Source organism: Gorilla gorilla, chromosome 3 (genome assembly GCF_029281585.2).
Source record: "Gorilla gorilla gorilla isolate KB3781 chromosome 3, NHGRI_mGorGor1-v2.1_pri, whole genome shotgun sequence".
In the NCBI taxonomy this organism is placed as follows: domain Eukaryota; kingdom Metazoa; phylum Chordata; class Mammalia; order Primates; family Hominidae; genus Gorilla; species Gorilla gorilla.
In genome coordinates, this window is record NC_073227.2 from 139,470,273 (window position 1) to 139,494,690 (window position 24,418).

The 24,418-nt window shown below is 37.5% G+C and overlaps 2 protein-coding genes across 16 annotated transcripts in view; one reads left to right on the plus strand and one right to left on the minus strand.

Moving 5' to 3' along the window:
• The window catches only part of LOC129533124 (kelch-like protein 2), a 181,631-nt gene that overhangs the window by 12,394 nt on the left and 144,819 nt on the right, over window positions 1-24,418 (plus strand). For all 15 annotated transcript variants that reach the window (XR_010133471.1, XR_010133473.1, XR_010133480.1 and 12 more), the window contains exon 2: window positions 20,767-20,892. Coding sequence is in view for 1 of the 15 variants with exons in the window: in XM_055385014.2 (XP_055240989.2) it covers window positions 20,855-20,892 (38 nt within the window). In the remaining 14 variants the exon portion in view is untranslated. The remainder of the gene's footprint in view (window positions 1-20,766; window positions 20,893-24,418) is intronic.
• FABP2 (fatty acid binding protein 2) lies at window positions 4,040-9,016 on the minus strand. Its single transcript, XM_004040326.5, has 4 exons — window positions 8,809-9,016; window positions 7,445-7,617; window positions 6,324-6,431; window positions 4,040-5,885 (listed from the first exon to the last, which is right to left on the minus strand). Exons 1-4 carry the CDS (start codon window positions 8,873-8,875, stop codon window positions 5,835-5,837), a joined length of 399 nt encoding a protein of 132 aa, XP_004040374.1. The 5' UTR covers window positions 8,876-9,016; the 3' UTR covers window positions 4,040-5,834.

A 24,418-nucleotide genomic window follows, 5' to 3' on the forward strand; every position in this document is an offset into this window, starting at 1 on the left:
CTGCCCAGCATGCCCCAAATTACAATCATTAATATTTACTATGTGTTAGAGGGATACAGTGTGGGGTATAGATATAAGACCCTATCCTTGCCCTCATATAGCTCACAAACTAGAGGAGGCAGGCAAGCAGATTGAATACAGAGTAATGGTATTGCTGGAGTTGAACACTTTGTGCCATGGGAACATGCAGGACAAACACTCAGTCTGGACTGGGATTGTGAAATAACCTCCATCTTCACTGAGGTTTCTCTGTTCCGAGTATATGTTAAAGAGAGGAAGTTCTGTGTCACCATGATGCCCTTCAGTATCCTTTTTTTAAAAAAAATCTTGTTTAAAAGTTTCTAAATTAAAACCAAGAAAGGGCATTGAGCATATACTCCTTTACCTAAAAGACATTTTGTTTTCAAGTTTAGGAAGAGTACTGTTCTTTGACTTTCAGGTGTTTTCTCCAGTGAATATAGTGAGTGTGCCAGAATCATTTGATAAGAACAGTTACACTACCTGTAATCTGAGAGATGTGGCTTTGAAACTGGGCTGACACTTAGGGAGCACTTCCTTGCCTGTCCTCCTTCAGAGTTCTACTACTCCTTAATTTCACAGCAGTCCTAACTACTAATTGTTTAAGCTCCCTCTTTCATTCCTGGAAATCTTGATTACATGGCAGAGAGGACTTCTCGCAATCCATCATTCTAATGGAATCTTCAATGAGGATATATGTGGATGAGAGAAGCCCTCTGGAACACTATGCTTTATCCATGACTATTGATTTCCACCATTTGCTTCAAACTTTCATCTTCTGCCACTGTCTTGCATACTCTTCTTTTCCAGTCAATTCTCCAGTAAAATCTGTTCCAGACAATAGCTTGAAGGTTGGTCATCGGGCCTGAAGGCAATATACACCACCTTGCATATTAGCACCCACTGAGTGAGAGTATAACCCTACTCTAGATGACCATCCAATGCTGAAGATGATGATGCTATTCTTGGTATTTCGATTCAGACCCAAGATGAGCCTGACAGTTGTATCCATTTGAGGAAATTCTTAATGACCTAAATATCTCTACCAATAGTGTTCATCATTAAATACTTGCTGTCTGGCACATAGTGCTTTTTTAAAATTATTTTTTGTTCAATAAATGAAAGCAGTTTTAGTGGATCGGTTCAAGAGGGGTCTTTGTATTAGCTTTGTTTAGTGTGGAGTTTGGAACTGAAGAAGCATTTAATAATTAACATTTTACAATGTAGACTACGGTATATCAGACCTTTCTGGAACACTCCCTAGACACTGAAATGCGGCAAAGACACTGCATTGGAAACCTCAGAAAGAGTCTGTATCCTTGGCCAGCAGATGGCATTCTTATACTATAGTTTAGAGAAAGCAAGTAGCAAAAGGTAAAGAAGCACTTCTTAATGATGAAGTGACCATCTACCTCCTTTTTCCCTTCCCCATCACCACATAACCTTATCTCATTTCCATTTTATCCCAGGCAACTATCTTTTCCATCCATCCATTCACCCTTCTTTAGGTGCCTAGAGATATCTTGCTACCATTCTCTCTAGTTGCTCATAGGAAAATATCTTTTGTACTTATTAATAGTCAATCCATAGAAATAGGACAAGCCACATAATTTTCAGGGCCCTGTGTAAAATGAAAATGCAGAAGTTGTTCAAAAAGTATTGAGAATTTTAGGACAGTAAGAAAAGAGCATTAAACCAAGCACAGGGCGCTCTGAGCCTGCACAAGCCATACGCCCATGAAACCAGCCATACTTTATAATGTAAATATTTCCCTCTTCCCATCCTACCTTCCATTATTCTAATGTCCTGTCCCCTGTGACCCACACCAAAAAGGCTGCTTAAGAAAGGAAGGAATCACTAAATGTTATTCAGACATCATAGAATCTTAGCACTGAAAGAAAATTTAGAGATCTAGTTCAATCCTCTCATTTTAAAGATGATTAAACTACATTCCAAAGAGATGAAGAGACTCTCCCAAAGTCCCCAGCTAGTTATGTCACAGACTGGAGTGGAACTAAGTATTCTCATCTACCAGGCCAAGGCTCACTCTCTCACGCAGACTCCATGAGAGGTATTTTAAGAAAAGAGTTTTCCCGTCTACTCAGGATATACTTTGCCCCATTTTCTCTAGAGGAGAAGGGTACATGTTTATGTTACATTTGAGTACCAGGTATATGCCAGGCATTACACTCGATGTTTTATACATAATACCTCAATTGCAACAAGCTCAGAAAATCATTACATTTTCCCCATTTTTCAAATGAGAAAAATAGAGAATCAGAACTTGAATTTTAGTCAGTAAATGGGCAGACAAGAATTTGGGCAAGTCTGTGATTCTAAAACCCATTCTTTTTCACCACATCATTCCTAAATTTTAGGAAAGCTGAGTCAGCCTGTGTTTCCTGAACATTGGTCTTGTTTTTGGTCAGCTCTGGGTGATTTGGGGACTCTTTCCAGGCTATGTTCTTCAAATTTACCAGGTTTGCTACTGCCTTGGTGTCTTTGCTCCAGGGTGTTTCCTCTGCTTGAGACACTCTTCCCCCAGATATTTCATGAAAAACAGGACCACGTGTTGGAGAGGTAACAGGGCATCTGATCATATAGGGTCTTACAGGTCATTGTAAGAACATTGGCTTTTTCCTCTGAGTGAAAATGGAAGCCATTGCAGCAGTTTGAGCAGATAAGCGATGTGATCAGATTTAGATTTTTAAAGGATCCTTCTGGCTGCTGTGTAGAAAAAGAGACTAAAGGGGTGGAGTAGGGAAGGTAGAAGTTCTTGGGCTTTTTAGAGAGTTGTAACAGTAATCCAGGAAAAAGATAATGGTGGCTCATACTAAGGTGATAGCAGTGGAAGTGATGAGAAGTGGTTGGATTCTGGAGTTATATGTGTATGTAAGTACTATATTTTTAACTTCTTGTTATGGAAAATCTCAAATACATACAAAAATACAGAGATGAATATAATGAATTCCTGTGTTCCTATTCAGTGAATGTATCATATGTTATTATGTGTCAGGCACTTTGCAACAGCTGCAAGAATTGCCAACTTGTATCAATCTTCCTCCCCAACCCTAGATTGGGGAGAAAGCAATTTGAAGCAAATCCCAGATACCATATTGCATGTGTAAATATTTCAGCTTCTACTACTCCAACTGCTTCTGACTGCCCCGACATTCTGCTATCTACCCTATGGTTACTGCTTGTTCATAGTTTCAGGTACTCATGACTTCTACTTATTGTCTGCTCTATTTGTCCTCCTTAAGCCTTTTTCCTTGCTATCAACTACTAACTGTGTACTTCTCAAGTTCAAACTCCCTAAAAAGAGGTTCTTGCAGGTTCAGTTAGTTGTCATTTTTCCTTCTACACAGAGCTCATGATCTGGCCAAATTGTGGTAGATTGGCTGCTCTAGGGTCAGGGACCCTCTTTTGGCCAAGCAGGGTGGTGTAATGACAAGGTTAGTTTTCCCGAAAAACAGTTGTTGAAATGGAAGTCACTTAACAAATAATAGGCTGCTCTCCAATACTAATAAATAGTGGAAATTTAATTCTAGAAAGGATATAAATGGTGAAAAAAGTCAGCCTGCAATGAGACTAGAAATAGATAAGTGTCTAATCACTCAACACCATTATTTTACAGTCTGACCTGACTCATTTAGAGTGCTATTCTTGGGTGCCACTGAGGAATTAAGGACATTTTTTTTCTTAATATATTTTTGTTTATAACAGGCTGAGTAATAGCATAGATCATAATGATCTAGGCTGAAAGTCAAGACCTACATTTAATTCTTCTGTTCATCATGGACTTTGTACAATATTAGACAAGCTAATAAACTTCTTTGTGCCTTTGTCTCTCTCAGTTTTTGTATTGAGATTAATACCTGCCTTTTCCTGATTCATATATGGTAGACACATAAGATTAGAGGGATAAAAGTACATTGAGCTTTTATGAAGAGAAGCATGTGAAAATCTAAATAATTACTGTTTCCTATGTGAAGATTTTTATGAAATTATAAAATGAACATAGATTTAAGGTATTCTTATATAAATTTAAGGAGTACAAGTATAGTTCTGTTACATTGATATATTGCATAGTGGTAAAGTCTGGGCTGTAACCATCACCCCCTGAATAATGTACATTGTACCCATTAAGTAAATTATCATCGCCCCCTGCCAACCCTCCAACTCTTCCAAGTCTCCAGTGTCTATTATTCTACACTCTGGTGTGTCCATGTGTATACATTATTTAGCTCCCACTTATAAGTGAGAACACGCAGTATTCAACTTTCAAAGATTACATACTCTCTAATCTATTCATTTTCATCAGGTACTCAAACATTTTTCTTCCCACATTTTAATATATATGTCATATGTATATACCACTTAGAACAGTGTGTGGCAAGTAGTAAGAACTATGTAAATGTTAAGCTGTTATCTACATCAGTGTGAAAAAGAATTTGTCAAAAGTCTATAGAGTTGCAGCTGCAAATGCTTAAAAATTTTACCCCCTCTCCATCCCCTAATATGTACCCTGCTAAAATACAATTACGTGAAGCACATAAAATTTTACGTCATGTGAAAATATGAATAAAAGGAAACTTTTTGAGCCCTGGAAAATTGGCAATGTATGTGTTTATGTGAAAAAACCCACAACAACAAAAAAGAAGGGGGTGGTTAAAAATAACATTGGTAACTGATATCTCCATTGTTCTCAAAGACAAGTTAGTGGACAGGCTGCATCAGAATCACCAGGAAATTTTCTAGAATTCTTGGTTCTATTAGCGATTCTGATATAATAGAATAACAGTGGAGATTAAGAATGCAGAAATTGTTTAAGTTTCTCAGATGATCCTGATTTTCAGCCAAGCCTGGGAATGACTGATGTGTACAAAAATGTGATACAATAATTTAATTTAATGTAGTACATCATTTATTTCTTGTCATCCTATTCAAAGTGGTATGTATTGGGAAATATCTGCCCCCAGGGAAGAGGGCTGAGAGGATATCTATCAAAATCAGAATGGCAATTATCTCTGGATTATGAGTTATGGAAATACTTATTTTACATTTGTGTTTCTTATTTCTAAGTTTTCTGGTTGAGCATATATTATTTTTATAATAATAGATATTACTTACAACCAGTGCCAGAAAATTATTCACAACCAGTTCAAGATGTTAAAGACTCATATGCAGCCTATGCTTTTAGTTTATCAAATGTAAAGAAAAAAACAACTTGAGAGGCTGAGGCAGGAGGATCGCTTGAGGCCAGGGGTTCAAGACCAGCCTGGGCAATATAGCAAGACCCCATCTCTAAAAAAAATAAAAAGAAAACAAAACAAAAATTAGCTGGGCACGGTGGAATGTACCCATAGTCCTAGCTACTCAGAAGCCTGAGGCAGGAAGATTGTATGAGTCCAGGAGTTTGAGGTTACAGTGAGCTATGATCTCTCCACTACATTCCAGCCTGAGTGAAAGAGTAAGACCCTCTCTCTACGAAAACAATCTGTCAATTCATATTCACATACTTTTTCTTTTAAAAGGCAAGGCTACATATAAAGCAACATGGACACAATATTTATTTTTGTTTTTTAAAATGTCACAAATTCTTTTAGTCAATATATATCTTAGAGAATATGAAACAAATTAAATCCTAATTAGCTTTTACTTCTTTTGCTTTGGCATGAATGGAAATATACCAATGTTTATAAAAGGACCAATCAGTCAGTAACCTTATACTTGATGGGGTGAAATAAACAGTTCTGGTACAATATAGATCTTCTGTCCAATTTGTATTTTGGACTGTGCTCCAAGAATAATGCTCAATCCTTTTTAAAGATCCTTTTGGCTTCTACTCCTTCATATACATAAGTCTGAAAGGTGTTAACAAACAGAAGAATTTATCTTTAAGGTTTACATCTAAGTTAAGAAAAAGTAGTATTATAGTTTTATACTATATGAGTTTATACTATTTTTATATTATATATACATATATGAGTATGAGTTTATACAATTTTTTCTTGTACTTGATAGCAAGATTTTATACAGATATGGGATACAGCCATTTTAAAACACATGTTGGTTTGTAGCCATTTACATTTTCAGTTAAAATAGGCATTGATTATTTGACATATATAACTTGTCTTTAGTAAATAGGCATCAGAAAATAGCTATACAATATTTTTAAAATCAGTAAGATTTATGAGAAAAGAAGTAGTCAGTTTACTGAAGATCTGTCTCAGCAGTGACAAAAATTATTGTTTTGTAGTAATTTTTGCCTTTTGAAAATAGCTATAAATTTGACAACTCACCTGGACTAGTTCATCACCTATAATTTCTCGGACAGTATTCAGTTCGTTTCCATTGTCTGTCCGTTTGAATTTTCCAATAAGTTTATTTCCCTCAAGGCTCCAGGTCCCCTACATAATAATAATAATAATGGCATTTATTAGGGTCTTACACATGTCAGGCACTGTTCTGAGTTCTGTAGACACACTTTTTCATTTAATCTTCATGGTGACCCTATGAAACTGATACTATTATCTCTACTTTGCAGAAGAGGAGACTGTAAAATGGCACAGTGATTCACCTAAAGTCACAGAGTGAGGATTGAACCTAGGCCATTGGGCTACAGAGTATGTGTTGATAACCATTATGCTTGTTCTCTTCAATAATTTCCATACGCTGAATTTTAAGGCAGATGAGCAGCACTTCTTTCTGAATCTTTCATGTTACGTGTCCAGAAATATAGTCATGGTTAAAATTAGTTTCATGGAGATGTTAACAACTCTGTGCTTGTTTTAATTTGTGTGATTGTGGTACTAATTAAAGAAAGACATAACTTATGATAAAACATTCAGTAGTTAAATTGTCATTACAAACATGTAATTTAAATAGAAAAATGTTGAGGCTAAAACAAGTTTTTAAAAAATTTGTTGAAAATGATGACTTCCTAAAATGTGTTATCTTAAACATGAAAAGGTACACTCCCAATGACCTACGATACATCAAATCTTTCCATTTGGTAACTCACTCATTTGTTCATTTATTCATTTCTTTTATTATTTCAACATGTTAAATTGCTATTACAGTTAAGTTACATATTAACTCTAAAGGCTTCTTTTGCTGTACTGTTTAAAAACACAGTTTTAAATTTCTTTATGAATAGGTCTATACTCAGTCATTCAAAAGATAGTTTTCTAATTCTTATTGTTCAATTCAGATTCTTCACAGATGCATATAAAAATAAAAGCATATTTAAATACCCTGCCAATTTGTGCAATAGATAATGTAGACAAACTTCATTGGCTTCTTCAGTTAGTGAAGGAGACCTGCATTAATTAAACCATCCAATGAAATAGAGCAGAAATCATTTTAATATTGGGTAGAAAAATCAAGAATGCATTGCTCATAAAAAAAAAAAAATTCTTACCCTGAGTTCAGTTCCGTCTGCTAGGTTGTAATTAAAGGTGACACCAAGTTCAAAAACAACTTCAATGTTTCGAAAAGCGCTTGATTCTTTGACTGTGAATTTATTTCCTTCTTGTGTAATTGTCAGCTTCAAATTGTCATGAGCTGCAAGCTTCCTTTTCACTATATTAACACCTGTAAAAGGTAAGACAATGGAGAAAATAAAGTCAAATCCCATAGGAAGTGTTTATTTTTCCAAGTTATGTTTTGTTTGTTTATTTTGAGGGTGGGAAGAAAACTCGGTAGCATTGCCTTTGCACAAGAACATTCAGATTGTTTCTACAGAAGTTCAGGTTCAATCAGATCAAGAGAACTGATTAAAGTTGTTTTTCCATAACTTGAGAAAAATTAAGTAGAGTACAGAATTATAGAATCTTAGAGCTGAGCAACCTTAATAAGATTAACAAACTGTTCATTTCAGTGTTAAGTAAATCAAATTCTAGAAATATCAAATGAAGGATTAAAATGTATATTCATATATTTATAAGGAAGCACATCTTTAATTCCACATATACAGTATTCTTTTTTCTTAAATGCTCCTTTGTTTTTCTTAGCAGCTTTAACATTTTGAACTTTATAGTTCTATTTGCTTCTTGTGGCATTTCTTTCTGACACAAAAATGAGAAAATTAGCAAATATTAAGCCAAAATCACTATAAGAATCTACAACTTTTATAAATTTAAACTTAGAGTTCCTAAACTGTAAGCTATAATTGATGCAGATTTTTCTTTTAGGGGAATGACAAATTTGTTTGCCTATCTTGTATAGTATATGGGCTGCCAGAGTATTGGTATCAATTTATAAATCAGTTAAATTAAACGCCCTGGAGAAAACTACACAGCTTCTCAAGATTATTCCAAAACTTTTTTAAGTTAGAAGAAATCAGAATTAAATTTAACTTATTCAGAGCTATAAATTTTAAGAGAACCTTTTCCATTACTTTCTTATATGGTCTTTGCTTTTCCATCTCCTAGAATTTAACATTTTCAGATCTGGAAGTTATCATTACACGCTGCCATTTTCTTGCTGTAAACAACAAAAAAAGTCATTTTTCAGTTAAAGAGTGAAGGAAAAATATCTGGATCTTTTTGGTGTGTTTCAGAGAACAGCACTCAAAGAATCTTTTCTTCCATTAGTGAGATAGTGGATTCTTCCTAATGTAAGAAGGGAGAATATGGTTTCCCTCCTCTGAACATCTTCTGGATCCTCTCTACCACATCAGGAGCTATCTGTAAGCTATCTGTAATCTCCTAGAGATTTAGGAGTTAGAAAGAAAAATGTTTGTAAGAAAGCAAAGAATGAGCCACAAAGAAATAAAGTCTTTACCCATTTTTTCCATGAACTTGTCATAGTTTTCACTCCGGTCTACCTTCCAAGTGCCGTCAAACGCCATGATTTCAGTTGAGTCAGCCTCCAGGCAGCTAGAGATTCAGGTCTGTCCTTGGGCGAGAATGTATTATATTTCTTATCTTAGAACCAACTTCATACTGTGATGTGGAAGCTTAAAGTTCAGGAAATCACCTAACTACTCTATGTCAAGCAATTAATTAATTCTTATTCTTATTAATTAATTCTTAATTCTCGTTCTGTACATCCCTGAGATCTTCTGAAATTCAATTGAATTACAACATGAGAAGCATACCTATTCTGTCTTAAACTACAGTTTGTGGGCATACTTATTTCAAGAATTAGAATGCATGCTGTCTGAAGATTGTTTTTCTAAGTTCAAAGTGCAGACTATGTTGGAGCTAATATAATTTATAGCATATATCAAATAACATGTGGGAAATGAGACCATGACCTATCCCTTTTTCACAACAGCAATTATCTTGTAAAGTAAGACTTTATGATGAAATACAGTTGAAAAGTTAAAGTTAATAAGATTCGTTTTCTAATATGTCTTTTTGCATTGTGTTTAGCGTTGCCAGGAGTTTGGATAAATATCCTGGCACTTTGTAGGGTGCATGACACACAATAAGTGCTCATTGATTTTTGTCTTGATCCTGAGTGGTGATAGGCCACTGAGCAAAAATTCAAGAGGTACAAATGAGGCTGGATGGTGTAAAAACTTGCATAAAAGAAAGAATGAGCTTTAAACATCTGCCATGTGCAGAGAGAACAAAATCCAGTTTTAGCTGTGCCATTAATTAAAACCACTCCTTCATTTTACTCTCACTGCCTCTCATCCCCAAACCCAGTAGAGTCAGAAGCCACAGCTCAATTATGTATGTGGGTTCAGGGTATAGAGGGTAGCTAGAAAGGTACAAAGAAAAGGTCACCATATCTCTCCTTTCCCTACTTCAGGCTGCCAGCCAGGAACAGGACAAGCTTGGGGAGGAAACTTGGTGTGAAGTAAAGAGTTTTAATTACTAGTCTTAAGATGTTTATTACTAAAATGAGTCTACTATTGTGACTGAATGTGACCAGATAACATCTTATTAACTAAGGGTCAGGAAAGAAGCTCTAGGGCTTGCCCAAGATATTACTTAGGGTCAAGGGAAGATAAATCTAACAGATTTGAACAGAACTTTGGGGAACAGAATCCCAGTTTTTAAATTTTGATGTTATTTTATATTTTGATTTTAAAAAATCTTTTAAACATTTTAGATATTGTTTGATTTTTTATTTCGAGTTGCCCACTTTTTATTTTATTAAGTAAGCACTTTAAAAAGCAAACTATTTTCTACTAGCTCTATTATTTCATTAAAAAAGAAAAAGAGTTGCCTGGTGCAGTGGTTCTTGCCTGTAATCCCAGCTATTAGAGAGGCTGAGGCAGGAGAATCACTTCAGGCCAGGAGTTCGAAACCAGAAGTTTGAGGCCAGCCTAAGCAACATAGGGAGAGCCTGGCTGTAACAATTATAATAAAATAAATTAGCCAGGTGTAATGGCACATGCCTGTAGTCCCAGCTACTTGGGAGGCTAAGGCGGGAAGATCTCTTGATCCCAGGAGTTGGAGATTGCAATGAGTTGTGATCATGCCAGTACACTCCAACCTGGGCAACAGAGAGATCCCATCTCTAAAAAATAAATAATTTTTTAAATGTCAAAAAAGGAAAGAAAAAGAACACATATACACACTCATGAGTTGGGGACAAAGGTCATAATGGGAAGTCCTTTACATTCATAATTTAGCTTTACTTTCAAAATTAGGTACATTGTGATTTTTTAATCTTTTTTCAAAGAATTAAAACTGTATCACTTGGGAGCTATCAACCTAATACACTTTCTTTCTTTTTTTATTACACTTTAAGTTTTAGGGCACATGTGCACAACGTGCAGGTTTGTTACATATGTACACATGTGCCATGTTGGTGTGCTGCACCCATTAACTCGTCATTTAACATTAGGTATACTTCCTAATGCTATCCCTCCCCCCTCCCCCCACCCCACAACAGGCCCCGGTGTGTGATGTTCCCCTTCCTGTGTCTAAGTGTTCTCATTGTTCAATTCCCACCTATAAGTGAGAACATGCGGTCTTTGGTTTTTTGTCCTTGCGATAGTTTGCTGAGAATGATGGCTTCCAGCTTCATCCATGTCCCTACAAAGGACATGAACTCATCATTTTTTATGGCTGCATAGTATTCCATGGTGTATATGTGCCACATTTTCTTAATCCAGTCTATCATTGTTGGACATTTGGGTTGGTTCCAAGTCTTTGCTATTGTGAATAGTGCCCCTATAAACATATGTGTGCATGTGTCTTTATAGCAGCATGTTTTATAATCCTTTGGTTATATACCCAGTAATGGGATGGCTGGGTCAAATGGTATTTCTAGTTCTAGATCCCTGAGGAATCGCCACACTGACTTCCACAATGGTTGAACTAGTTTACAGTCCCATCAACAGTGTAAAAGTGTTCCTATTTCTCCACATCCTCTCCAGCACCTGTTGTTTCCTGACTTTTTAATGATCGACATTCTAACTGGTGTGAGATGGTATCTCATTGTGGTTTTGATTTGCAGTTCTCTGATGGTGAGTGATGATGAGCATTTTTTCATGTGTCTTTTGGCTGCATAAATGTCTTCTTTTGAGAAGTATCTGTTCATATCCTTCGCCCACTTTTTGATGGGGTTATTTGATTTTTTCTTGTAAATTTGTTTGAGTTCATTGTAGATTCTGGATATTAGCCCTTTGTCAGATGAGTAGATTGCAAAAATTTTCTCCCATTCTATAGGTTGCCTGTTCACTCTGATGGTAGTTTCTTTTGCTGTGCAGAGGCTCTTGAGTTTAATTAGATCCCATTTGTCAATTTTGGCTTTTGTTGCCATTGCTTTTGGTGTTTTAGTCATGAAGTACTTGCCCATGCCTATGTCCTGAATGGTATTGCCTAGGTTTTCTTCTAGGGTTTTTATGGTTTTAGGTCTAACATTTAAGTCTTTAATCCGTCTTGAATTAATTTTTGTATAAGGTGTAAGGAAGGGATCCAGTTTCAGCTTTCTACATATGGCTAGCCAGTTTTCCCAGCACCATTTATTAAACAGGGAATCCTTTCCCCATTTCTTGTTTTTGTCAGGTTTGTCAAAGATCAGATCGTTGTAGATAAGCAGCATTATTTCTGAGGGCTCTGTTCTGTTCCATTGGTCTATATCTCTATTTTGGTACCAGTACTATGCTGTTTTGGTTACTGTAGCCTTGTAGTATAGTTTGAAGTCAGGTAGCGTGATGCCTCCAGCTTTGTTCTTTTGGCTTAGGATTGACTTGGCAATGTGGGCTTTTTTGGTTCCATATGAACTTTCAAGTAGTTTTTTCCAATTCTGTGAAGAAAGTCATTGGTAGCTTGATGGGGATGGCATTGAATCTATAAATTACTTTGGGCAGTATGGCCATTTTCACGATATTGATTCTTCCTACCCATGAGCATGGAATGTTCTTCCATTTGTTTGTATCCTCTTTTATTTCATTGAGCAATGGTTTGTAGTTCTCCTTGAAGACATCCTTCATATCCCATGTAAGTTGGATTTCTGGGTATTTTATTCTCTTTGAAGCAATTGTGAATGGGAGTTCACTCATGATTTGGCTCTCAGTTTGTCTGTTATTGGTGTATAAGAATGCTTGTGATTTTTGCACATTGATTTTGTATCCTGAGACTTTGCTGAAGTTGCCTATCAGCTTAAGGAGATTTTGGGCTGAGACGATGGGGTTTTCTAGATATACAATCATGTCATCTGCAAACAGGGACAATTTGACTTCCTCTTTTCCTAATTGAATGTCCTTTATTTCCTTCTCCTGCCTAATTGCCCTGGCCAGAACTTCCAACACTATGTTGAATAGGAGTGGTGAGAGAGGGCATCCCTGTCTTGTGCCAGTTTTCAAAGGGAATGCTTCCAGTTTTTGCCCGTTCAGTATGATATTGGCTGTGGGTTTATCATAGGTAGCTCTTATTATTTTGAGATACGTCCCATCAATACCTAATATATTGAGAGTTTTTAGCATGAAGGTTGTTGAATTTTGTCAAAGGCCTTTTCTGCATCTATTGAGATAATCATATGGTTTTTGTCATTGGTTCTGTTTATATGCTGGATTACGTTTATTGATTTGTGTATGTTGAACCAGCCTTGCATCCCAGGGATGAAGCCCACTTGATCATGGTGGATAAACTTTTTGATGTGCTGCTGGAGTTGGTTTGCCAGTATTTTATTGAGGATTTTTGCATTGATGTTCATCAGGGATATTGGTCTAAAATCTCTTTTTGTGTTGTGTCTCTGCCAGGCTTTGGTATCAGGATGATGCTGGCCTCATGAAATGAGTTAGGGAGGATTCCCTCTTTTTCTATTGTTTGGAATAGTTTCAGAAGGAATGGTACCAGCTCCTCCTTGTACCTCTGGTAGAATTTGGCTGTGAATCCATCTGGTCCTGGACTTTTTTTGGTTGGTAAGCTATTAATAATTGCCTCAATTTCAGAGCCTGTTACTGGTCTATTCAGAGATTCAACTTCTTCCTGGTTTAGTCTTGGGAGGATGTATGTGCCGAGGAATTTATCCATTTCTTCTAGATTTTCTAGTTTATTTGCGTAGAGGTGTTTATAGTATTCTCTGATGGTAGTTTGTATTTATGTGGGATTGGTGGTGATATCCCCTTTATCATTTTTTATTGCATCCATTTGATTCTTCTCTCTTTTCTTCTTTATTAGTCTTGCTAGTGGTCTATCAATTTTGTTGATCTTTTCAAAAAACCAGCTCCTGGATTCATTGATTTTTTGAAGGGTTTTTTGTGTCTCTATTACACTTTCAACTTGGAGGGAAGTAGAAAACTTTGTTTAAAGCTGAGGACTCAACAGTCTCTCAGGTAGACTGGCTGTGGTGATTTGTGAACTCAGAAGCCTATGGATAATGAATCCAATCTTTCTTTCTAGGTCAGAAAACTACATGTATCTGGTCACTGAAATAGACATATGGTAGAGTGAAAAGAACATGTGTTTTAGAAACAAGACCCATTACTTGGGTTTCAATGCTGACTAAACATACATTACTCTGCAGAATCTTCGTCAGATTACTTATGCAATCTCTCTGAGTCTCAGTTTTCTCATCAATAAAATGAAGACAATAATAATACCTGATATGTATATTTTATGAACAAATTGCATAAAGCACCCACCTGAAACAACTTACAGATAACAGGTCCTCAATAAACCTTTGTTTCTCTCCTAATTCTCTGAGAAAGGAAATCTGGGAGCAATAACAATGTTTTAGAAGCATCCTAGGTCTCAAACCAGTGATATTTTGTTAAGAAAACCCGTGTCATTCTGGTGTTTATGAGAAAGTCACCTAAAAGTTACTTAGGTATTTTATGATTTGCACTAGTTATCAACTTGGGACTGGCTATGCCTTGGATTTGCCTGTTAAGGATAGTATTGCACTGTATCACCCTCTGGGAATACGTGTTTCCACTATGTGATCTCATAGCAATTGAAATGAAAGTGTCTGATTCAAGAAGGAAGGTTGGCAGGAAGAAACTAAAGTGGCTTCTTACCATTTTTACCATGACCTAACCCGTGTCTCATGGCCATTTTAAGCTTCGCAGAAGGATCCAAATAGGATCAATGTAAAGCAAATAGCCCTTGGGCTCACAGAAGGCTGGTAACAAAATAAGCATGTTAAACTTTCAGTCTTAAATTTATCAGTGGCAGTGACCTAATTTAACCTTAGGTGGGACATCCTGTTATCTCTGTTAAGTAGCATCATTAGTTTTTTTTTTTTTTATTAATGCTCAGATTACATTTTTAACATTACACTTTTCCTTCTCCAGCTACCCAATTCTGTAGCCCCTCGGTTTTTATCACTTATCTGTAGTCCATCTAGAAAAGAATATACGGAACTTAGGGACCAATTTCTCTACAGACCTTTTCTACTGATGATATGATTGAGCCAACCAGCTAAGGGCAGACCCAGCCCTTTCTTTTCCATTTTGATAATATTAAAAGACTTGAGTATTGCAGTTTGGGGGTCGTGAGTGGACTAAGTATATGTGTGCATGTGGATGCAAATGCTATGGAGGTAGAGCTATAGCTGTACTCTCTCTCTCTCTGGGCTCTACAGTCAACATCACCCACGGAGTGGTCTGGAAGAAGTGGAAATCAGCAGAAACTCCTGTGGATCCCTATTCCATTCCTCCAAGGGAAAGTACAAACCACAATCCTTAGCATGGTTTACAAAGCCACTACTTAAATCACCAGTTGATTTTTCCATTCCCTACTGTGTACTGCAAGATCTAGATCTATTAAACTTCTTGCAGTCCCCAATCCCCTGAATGTCCATGCCTCTGTTGCTTAATGTCTCAGCTTGGATGCTGATTGCTCAAAGATTCTTGCCTCGAACTATCAAGAGTGAGTCAGGCAACCCTTCTTCTCCCAGGTGTAATGACCTTCTAAAGGTCTCAGAGTAGCTCATAAAAGACAAGAACAGCTGATTCATGATAACCAAAGGAATATTGTTATCATGAAGCCCAGCGACATCATTAGCAAGGGCAATAGGATGTTAAAATCTCATCTCAAAGGAATAATGTTCTAGAGATCACAAAAATCCTTTTACCCCATTGTATAATAGAAGGGAGTGTTTTTGTAGAGTATTATTCTTTATATATCCTTATTGTGAAATAGCATTTTAAGGCATATTCTAATCATCTCAGAATTTATGTATCCTATTTTTTTATCTTAAGTTGTTTAGCTTTTTATATGTCAAAAAATAGAGGTCTCTATCAGAAATATATGAGAGAAGGATTTGAGGGACAGATAGAAGGAGTAACAGGAAAGTCTTAAGGTTACTGTCAAATCCCTAGCAGTGAATGGGGAATGAGAGAGAATTCTGAAGTTTGCTGACAAAGCTTATTTCATTCTGTTTTAATGATTAGCCTCTAAATTTTAGAAATATTATGACCTATTTAATTAGGTTTTAGATTTTGTATCTGGGATGACTGGTTGGTTTTCTTTCAAAGAGATTATAAATGTACAGCAGTGTGCAGGAGAATGTCTACCATAGAGTGGTGAGTGTGGCTTGCTAATTCTCATTAATAACAAAACAGCCTAAGAAAGCAGCCATTTTAGAAGATTAATGTGTCCATTGAATGATCTTGCATGAAGAATTTATGACTCCTTCTTAGTCTGGGTTTATCCCAAAAATGATGAGCCCCTTTCAAGCAATGTAGATAAGAGGTTGTTCATCTCCTATGCCCCTCATACCACAGGTAGAAAAAGATGGATTTGTATTATCACAGCTCCCTACTGCCACATCCAAACCATTATGTTTCTGCCTTTTTCAAAACAAAATATTGTTTTCTGAGACCACTCCCATTTGGCTGTGGTCCAGCCTACTTCATCATTGTTATCTACCATCCACTCCCTCTAGCATTATCATCTACCATCTATCACTGAAAATCTTGGTACTTGGCTCACCATCATCTGTGTCCTGCCATCATCCTGGGTGACCTCAGAGTCCATGTGGATAAGCCACTTGTCAGTCTGGCTTCACAGCTTCTTAACCCCCTCATATCTAATGACCTTTACTTCTTTTATGCTTTATCTACTTACATCCAGGGCTGTGTCCTGTGATCTGTCATCATTAAAGCTGCTCCTTCTGTTGTATTTAACATGCCACTCTGACCACAACTTTCCATGCTCTCAGCTCCTTTATTTTATTCTGCACATTAGTTATTGGCTGGGAGAGAAATTTTCTTAGTTGTTGCCTCTATTTCCTCTCAAGTTAAAGCCCCCTCCTGTTTGTTTAAATTCTTTATTCAATTGATATCCTGTTTCCAATTTTAAAACTCTCTCACTTTTTCCTGCACTGACCTAGGTGCTATTAGGCATGCATGGTTTCTAGTCTTAGAGTAATTATCAGCACTCCCTGAATGACTTCTGTGTATTTCAATCAGCTTCCTCCACATTTGCGACAATGGCTGTGCCTTTAGTCACCCTCCTGTAGCCTTTTACCTTTGCCCTCAGCAGACAACCTGCACATTACTTCACAGAGGAAAGAAACCATCAAACAATTCCCTCAATTTATGCCTTCTCAATTACAAAGTTACCTACTATTACTTTCTTTACTCCTATTAATTGTTACACTCACGTATGAGGTTGTTTTTGCATTGCTATAAAGAAATACCTGAGACTGGGTAATTTATAAAGAAAAGAGGTTTAATTTGCTCATGATTATGCAGGCTATGCAGGAAGCATGGTGGCATGTGCTTCTGGGGAGGCCTCAGGAAGCTTCCGATCATGGTGGAAGGCAAAGGGGGAGCTGGCACATCACATGGCAAAAGCAAGCGAGAGGGGGAAGGTGCCACATACTTTTAAATGACCAGATCTCGTGAAAACTCACCATTGCGAGGACAGCACCAATGGAATGGTAAACCATTCATGAGAAATCTTCCCCCATGAGCCAATCACCTCCCACCAGGCCCAACCTCCAACATTGGGGATTACATTTCAACATGAGATTTGGGTGGGGACAACATCAAACCGTGTCAACCCACTTACTCTTTCAATGTGTATTTTAATTCCTGCTATGGTCTAGGCACTGTGCCACATTATAAACAGAAAAATAGACACAGTTTCAGTCAAGGGAAAGCAAGGCTTGAAATTGCAATAGTGTGTCACATGTAAAGTTTTTTTTTTTTTCTGTTTCTTCCTATCACCCTCTGTTTCTTATTTATTTGCTTATTTGGGTGAGGTTGGATGTGAAGACGATCAAGTCTCTCCCATTATAAGACATAAAGATACCTAAATTCTGTTGACATTTCTAGAACCTACTCAATCTTTCTCCTTCTCTTTGTAGCCAGGCTTCTTGAAAAAATAATTTGTACTTTTTGTCTTCACATGCTTATCCTTCATTAATACCTCAATCTACTGCAACATGGCTTTCATATTCACCAGTCCACTGAAACTACTCACTAAGGTCATAGATGAATTTTTAGTTGCCAAACCCAGTGCACATCTTGGCCCTTATTTTATGTCATTGTAGCATTGCATACCATTGACTCTTCTTCTTCTTCTTCTTCTTTTTAATTTCTCCTTTCCTTTTGCTGACTTTTTTCTTTCTTGACATTCCTCTTCTCTGGATACTTCTTTTCAGGCTCCTCCATAAGCAACTTTTCCTTAACTGACAGATACCTTAAATGTTGGAATTGCATCTTTAAATCACTTTTTATTCCACACAATCTACCTCGATCATCTTTTTCATTCTCATGTCTTAATGTTCAAACCATATGTCTCTAAAATTTAGAGATCCAGCCCAGACATCTTTCCTACTGGGTAGGAAAAGTGCTGTAATCCCAGCACTTTGGGAGGCCGAAGTGGGCAGATCACCTGAGGTTGCAAGTTCAAGACCAGCCTGGCCAACATGGAGAAATCCCGTCTCTACTACAAATACAAAAATTAGCTAGGCATGGTGTGCCTGTAATCCTAGCTACTTGGGAGGCTGTGGCTTCTCATTCAGAAGCAGAATAGAAAATGATGCATAATGTCTAAAACTATAGATGTGAGATATATGTACATATATATTAGGAATAACTAGTTAAGTGAGAGGTAAAGGTTTGGGGTTTGCTTAATTTTAGAGGTTATATTCATGTTGAGTACCTGTTTCATGGCTTCATGTACCATCCATGTAACCAGTGATTCCCATATTTCTGCCTCCAGCTAAACTTTTCTCTCCAACTCTAGACTCCAATATTTATCTGGTGATTTGATGCCTTCACTTGGATGTCTGATGTTTTAAAACCAACATGTATAAAAACAGCTCTTGATCTCTGCCTATCTCAAACAGTTTCCACCTGCAGCCTTGTTCATCTCAATGAACAGAAACTCAGTCCTTTCTCTTGTTCAGGCCGAAAGACTTGGAGTCATTCTGACTTTCTTTGACCTGTCATATGGTTGTTTCAACAGATCTCGTTGGCTGTATCTTCAAAATGTCCAGAACCCAGCCAGTTTTCATCATCTCCACTGCAACTATCCTCCCTAAGCCACTGTCATCTCTTAGTGAATTATTGTAATATCCTGCTAAATAGTTGCCCCCTTTTCATCTTTGACCCATGTAGAGTGTTCTCAACCAGCAGCCAAAGTGGTCTTTGGAAAACATAAGTTGGATTGTGTCACTCTTTTGCAGTGTCTCCTCATTTCACTCAAAGTGAAAGGCCTTAGGATATCCTAAAAGGCCCATTGTGATCTGCACTCCCCTCTCCTGCTCAGCCCCAGCCTTTTGCCAAAGCTGCAAGGGTCACAGTTCCTGGAACATACCAGGTACATATTGGCCTTTGCTGTAGTTACTACTTCCATCCAGACGCTCCCACACCCCTAGTCTTTTGTTCAAATCTCAGTTCTCAACTAGGCCTTCCCTGAGCACCCTATTTACTGCAGATTACACCCCTCCACCATCCCCACATTTCTCACTCTCTTCACCCTGCCCTGCTTTTTCTATTTCCATAACACCATTTCCTAACATGCCAGTTGCTTCCCTGACTTGTGTTGTCTTCCCCTTTCCCCTCACCAGACTCCAAGCTCTATGAGGACAGGGATCTTTGTTTTGTTCACTGATATATTCCAAGTGCCTTAAGAGTAGCGATTGGTACATGGTTGGTACTAAAAAAAATTGCTGAATGAATTAATGAACGATAATGTTTAAAAATGAATCATCCTTTTAGAAATGGGTCAGGAAAGGAAGAGAAGTGCACCAATTAATAATGATGTTTGCTTGTTCTTTGATATATATACAAGTATGATATTTTTAGACTTCATTTTTTAAGCCTGGTTAAAAAATTGGTGCCCTGATTTTTTATGTAATAGCTTTATTGAGGTATAATTTACATACCGTAAATCCACCCATTATAATTGTGCAATCTAATGATTTTTATTAAATTTATAAAGTTTTATAACCATTGCTTCAAAAAGTTGTCTTGTGTTCATTAATTTGCAGTTAATTCTTGCCCCCCTCCTCATGGGACCCTGATTTTTTTGGTTAATTTTATGGTCCTAAGTCTTGAAAGCATAATTCATGTAGCAATGCTAGTATAGCCTTGTGTGCTTAAAAAATGTAAATTTAAATATTCACTGTTCAGTGTAGGAAATGGTATTGAAATATTAGTGAAAAGAACAAGGTGGAGAATCAGACTGGCCATACTCTTACCCAGCCCTACCATTTACCCCGTTACTCAAACTATTCTCTTCATCTGTTAAATGGGGATAATAATAGTAATTTGCTCAGAGAGTTGTTGTGAGGATTAACCAAATAATGAAAGTAAACTGCTCAGCACAGGGCTGCCATATGGTAAATACTCAATAACTATTAACTAACATGATTAATCTCGATTAATCTCTTGTTAGTATAGGTCAAAATATATGGGGTTAACATATCCTGGCAGGTAGAGAGCAAAATTTAAATCAGATTCTAAGTTTCTGAAGTTTGTGTAAAATATGATCCTGCTCTGTCTTGGTTTGTTAATAACGTAGGACTATAGAAGTTTGTAAAAGCAAGTTAATTTCCAATGGAGAAGATCATTTCTCAACAGTTTTATTTGGAGATATCTGCTAAGCCACTTCTACTGAATATTCTGTGTTGATCTTTGACGGAACTTTGACACCAGGGAGGTAATTACCCACTTTTTAATTGAAACCATAGTGTCCATCAGAAACTGTTCTCAATGGTCTTAACCTTACATTGGGATATTCTGTCCATGAGACTTCCTCTAAATAAGTAGGGGAAGGAGACATTCATTGTCTCTCTTGTAGCTTGGTAAGCTGAACTAAATGATCTTTAATAAGATCTTTTTCTGTTTTTGTTCTTTTCTTTTGTGTACAGATGCACAAAGCAGGGTCATCAGAAGCCTCTCGATTCAAAAGATGATAATACCGAAAAACACTGCCCAGTGACAGTGAATCCTTGGCATATGAAGAAAGCTTTCAAAGTCATGAACGAATTAAGAAGGTATCATTATACTAATGTACATGCAACCGTTGGTTTCGTCCCTTTATTTTTCAGTTGTTTGTAGTGAATATATAATCAACCTTCCATTGTTGCTTTGTCTGGTACACAGAACATTAAAAGCTTTTTCTGCAAGTTTTTTAAAGGAAAAGAGCAGATAATTTATCAGAAGTGTGGATGGCGTGGGGCTCCTCTATTAGTGTGGTAGCCACTTAGCCACATACAGCTAGTCTGATGAGATAGTTTGGAGGTGAAAAATACACAGGGGATTTCTAAATGCAAAAAAAAGAAATGTAAATATTTTATTCATACTTTTAAATATATTGATTCCATGTAGAAATGATAATATACTGGATATTTTTAGTTAAAAAGAATACAGTAGGCCAGGTGTGGTGACTCATGCCTATAATCCCAGCACTTTGAGAGGCCAGGGCAGGAGGATCACTTGAAGCCAGGAGTTTGAGACCAGCCTGGTCAACACAGTGAGACTCTGTCCCTATTTTCTTTCTGTTAAAGTTAAAAATAAGAGAATATATTATTGAAATTAATTTCTCTTGTTTCTTTTTACCTTTTTAATGTGATTACTATAAAATTGTGACTTGTGTTATGTTTATATTGGACAGTGCTGGTCTAGGGCTTCTAACTTACTGTGGCGAAGAATATGGAAAGAAACTTTTAGAGAAAAATGTAACCCTTTTTTTGTGGGAGTGGTGGTACTTTTGGGGGGCAGTGACCTGCCTGTTGCTGAAGTAATTCTCAAGTGTACTAAGGATCACTGCAACTTTTAAGTAGTGTTAAAAGTTGATTGAAAAATGAGTAGCTTTTTTTTAATTAAAAGGGTAATATATGTATTAAGAGTCTTGGTTTTATTTTCTTAGCACTTTATGAAAGATCTGCTTTTTCCCACCATTCCCTTTGTGAAAGTACTCTACGTATATCTATCTGAAATGCTGAAAGCCTGGCTAAGAAGGGATTAAACCTTCCCTTAATCTTTCTGTGCTTCCTAAAAGCTCTCCCTTTTAGGCCCATCATTTGTTTGTTTCTTCTTTAATTAAATTAGGGATTCAATAAATATTTATCTGCTAGGTACTGTAGGTACAATGGTGAGCAAGAACAAATACGGTTGCCACCCTTGTGGGCCCATAGCTGACTGCAGGAAGCAGGCATTCATCAAAGAATCACAAAAATAATTTACTGTAATGACAGTAAGTGCTGCAAAGGAGGGCTGCTGGTGCTAGAAAGGTGGATAACAGTGGTCAGGAAAGGCTTTCTTGAGAAGACAGGAATAATTATGCTGATATCTAGAAGGAAAAGAAGATAAGGGGATAAAGTCAGGATGGGAGTGAGGAGAGGGAGAACAGTGTTCCAGGCATTGGGAATGCAGTGCCACAACTTAGGGTAGGAAGGAGCTGGCCTCATCAGAGGAACTGACAGTGTTGCTGCAGTGCACATGGCGGTGGAATCACACAGGAGAGGCAGCTGAGTTGGAAGGAGGGGCCATTGGACTGAGGTCCTGAAATTTTGGTCTTAATCAAGAGTTGCCTTGAGAGAAAGCCAGTGGAGAGTGTTAAGCAGGAGTGTGACCTGATCAGATTTATATTTTGAACACACTGGCTGCTGGGTAGAGAATGGATTGGAGAGAGATAAGAGAAAGTTAAACTGAATATTGGATCATTTGATTTGCTTTCTAGTACCGCTTTGACAACATTTTCAAAATGTGGGTTTTCACTTATTCTTTGGGAGAATATATAGCTGGAATAATCCAGCAAGTCTGAGGGTGCTGTTTCAGGTTTTTAATCCTGTTTTGACAGTAGTTATTAGAATGTAAAATGCGTTGGTTACTAAGTGGAACTGCAAGAAAAGTAGGAAAAATAGTCTGGTTGTTTTAAGACTGGGATCTTTAATGGCTCTTTTTTCTCTTTGAGAAGTCTAAAAAGACTGACTTTTAATAGGACTATTCAATTGTTCTTTTTCCCCACTCCTATGGGTGGGGCACGGGTAGCCTTGGCTTTCTGCTGGTGTTAATGTGAGTGGGTCTCTGTTGACCTGGGCATGACTCACTAAACGGCAGGGAAGGTAACACCAAGTGCTCCTTCCCTTGGGGTGAACGACCTGAGTTTGGGGACAGACTCTGGTCTCGAGCCAGTTATTTTACTTGTTTGAGCCTGACTATAAAATGAGAGGCATGGACAAGATGGTGTCTAAGGTTCAGTGCTGCTCTGACATTCTCAGCCTAGAGATGTTTTTCCTGCTTACCTGCAAGCCCTGTGGTGTCCTTGCCTGGCCCTAGGATTATTTATAAGCTCCAGTCTTCATTCATCTGTTTGCCCCTTTTTGGATGTGAACTCTATAACTGTGAGATAGTACCTTCTTGTTCTTTGTGTGGCACCCTTTCAGCAGCTAGTATGTCACTGGGCTGGTAGTCGATGCTGATTTTCAGAACAAAGAATGACCTTTGAATAGCCAGAGTGTTGGCTGCCAGGTCTATAACCTGGATTGTTTTAATGAAAGCGCCAACAACAACAGTATTTTTAAAAATGGACTGTCGATCGGGTTCATCAGACCTTTTTAAAAATGTCATTCCCTTCCACCTTTAAATCTTATAGCCATTTTGAGTAATTCTTTAAAAAAAAATCTCTGAAGAGGCCTATTCCTTGTACAGCTGAAAATCATTAATTATTTCCTGTCCTTGCGTCAACTTCCTCTTGCCCAGAAAGGGTAGTTGAGAGTGTTTTCCTGACTTCTGGGAAGGGAGAACTTCCTTGTTCTCACCACTCTGCCCTTGGGCTCTAACCTCAAAGTGGTAGAGCAACAGCTGTACTCCGAAGAATGTTAATGTGAACCTTTGGCTGATGGAAGCAAAATTTTAGGAGTAAAAGTCACTTTCAATTATGGCTGATGTAAGGTGTGGTTGTGGGAATGGGGGTAGGAAGAGAGGAGTTCTGTAAGGTTTAAGTTACAGAATTAAAATTGTTTGATAGAAAAAGTACATGACATTTTATTGTTTTCTTAAACTACTTGTTTTTAGACAGGAGGCCCAGAGACCTAGCTTTATATCCCAGCCTGGTAAGAGCTTGAATATCTTGAAATTATTTGGTTTAAAAACCCTGCAGTGATATGTAAACAATGTATTCAACAAGTATTGGTGAGTACCTAATCAGCTAATATGCCTGAAAGGCTGTGTGGGATCCAAAAACAGTATCAGACTTAGGCCATGCCCTTTGAGTGTCTAGAGAGCTGCTGGACACATACAGAGAGGAGGATGAGGCAGTGAAAAAGTGTGCAAATCATGGGTGCCCAAGAGGATTCTCATGGGGAAAATTCACACAGCCCACAGAGGTGGGCTTCAGTTGGGCCTTGATGGGAGTGCAGCAGGATTCACTGAGGGGATGGAGTGGGAATGTCTTTCCTGGCATGATTAATTGCACAAGTCAGGGAGGGAACAAACGTCATCTGTTGGATAAAGTGAATCAAGGGTTCATCCTGGGGAGTCTGTGCAGAAAAGGTTAGGAAGCAAGAGAAGGGCAGG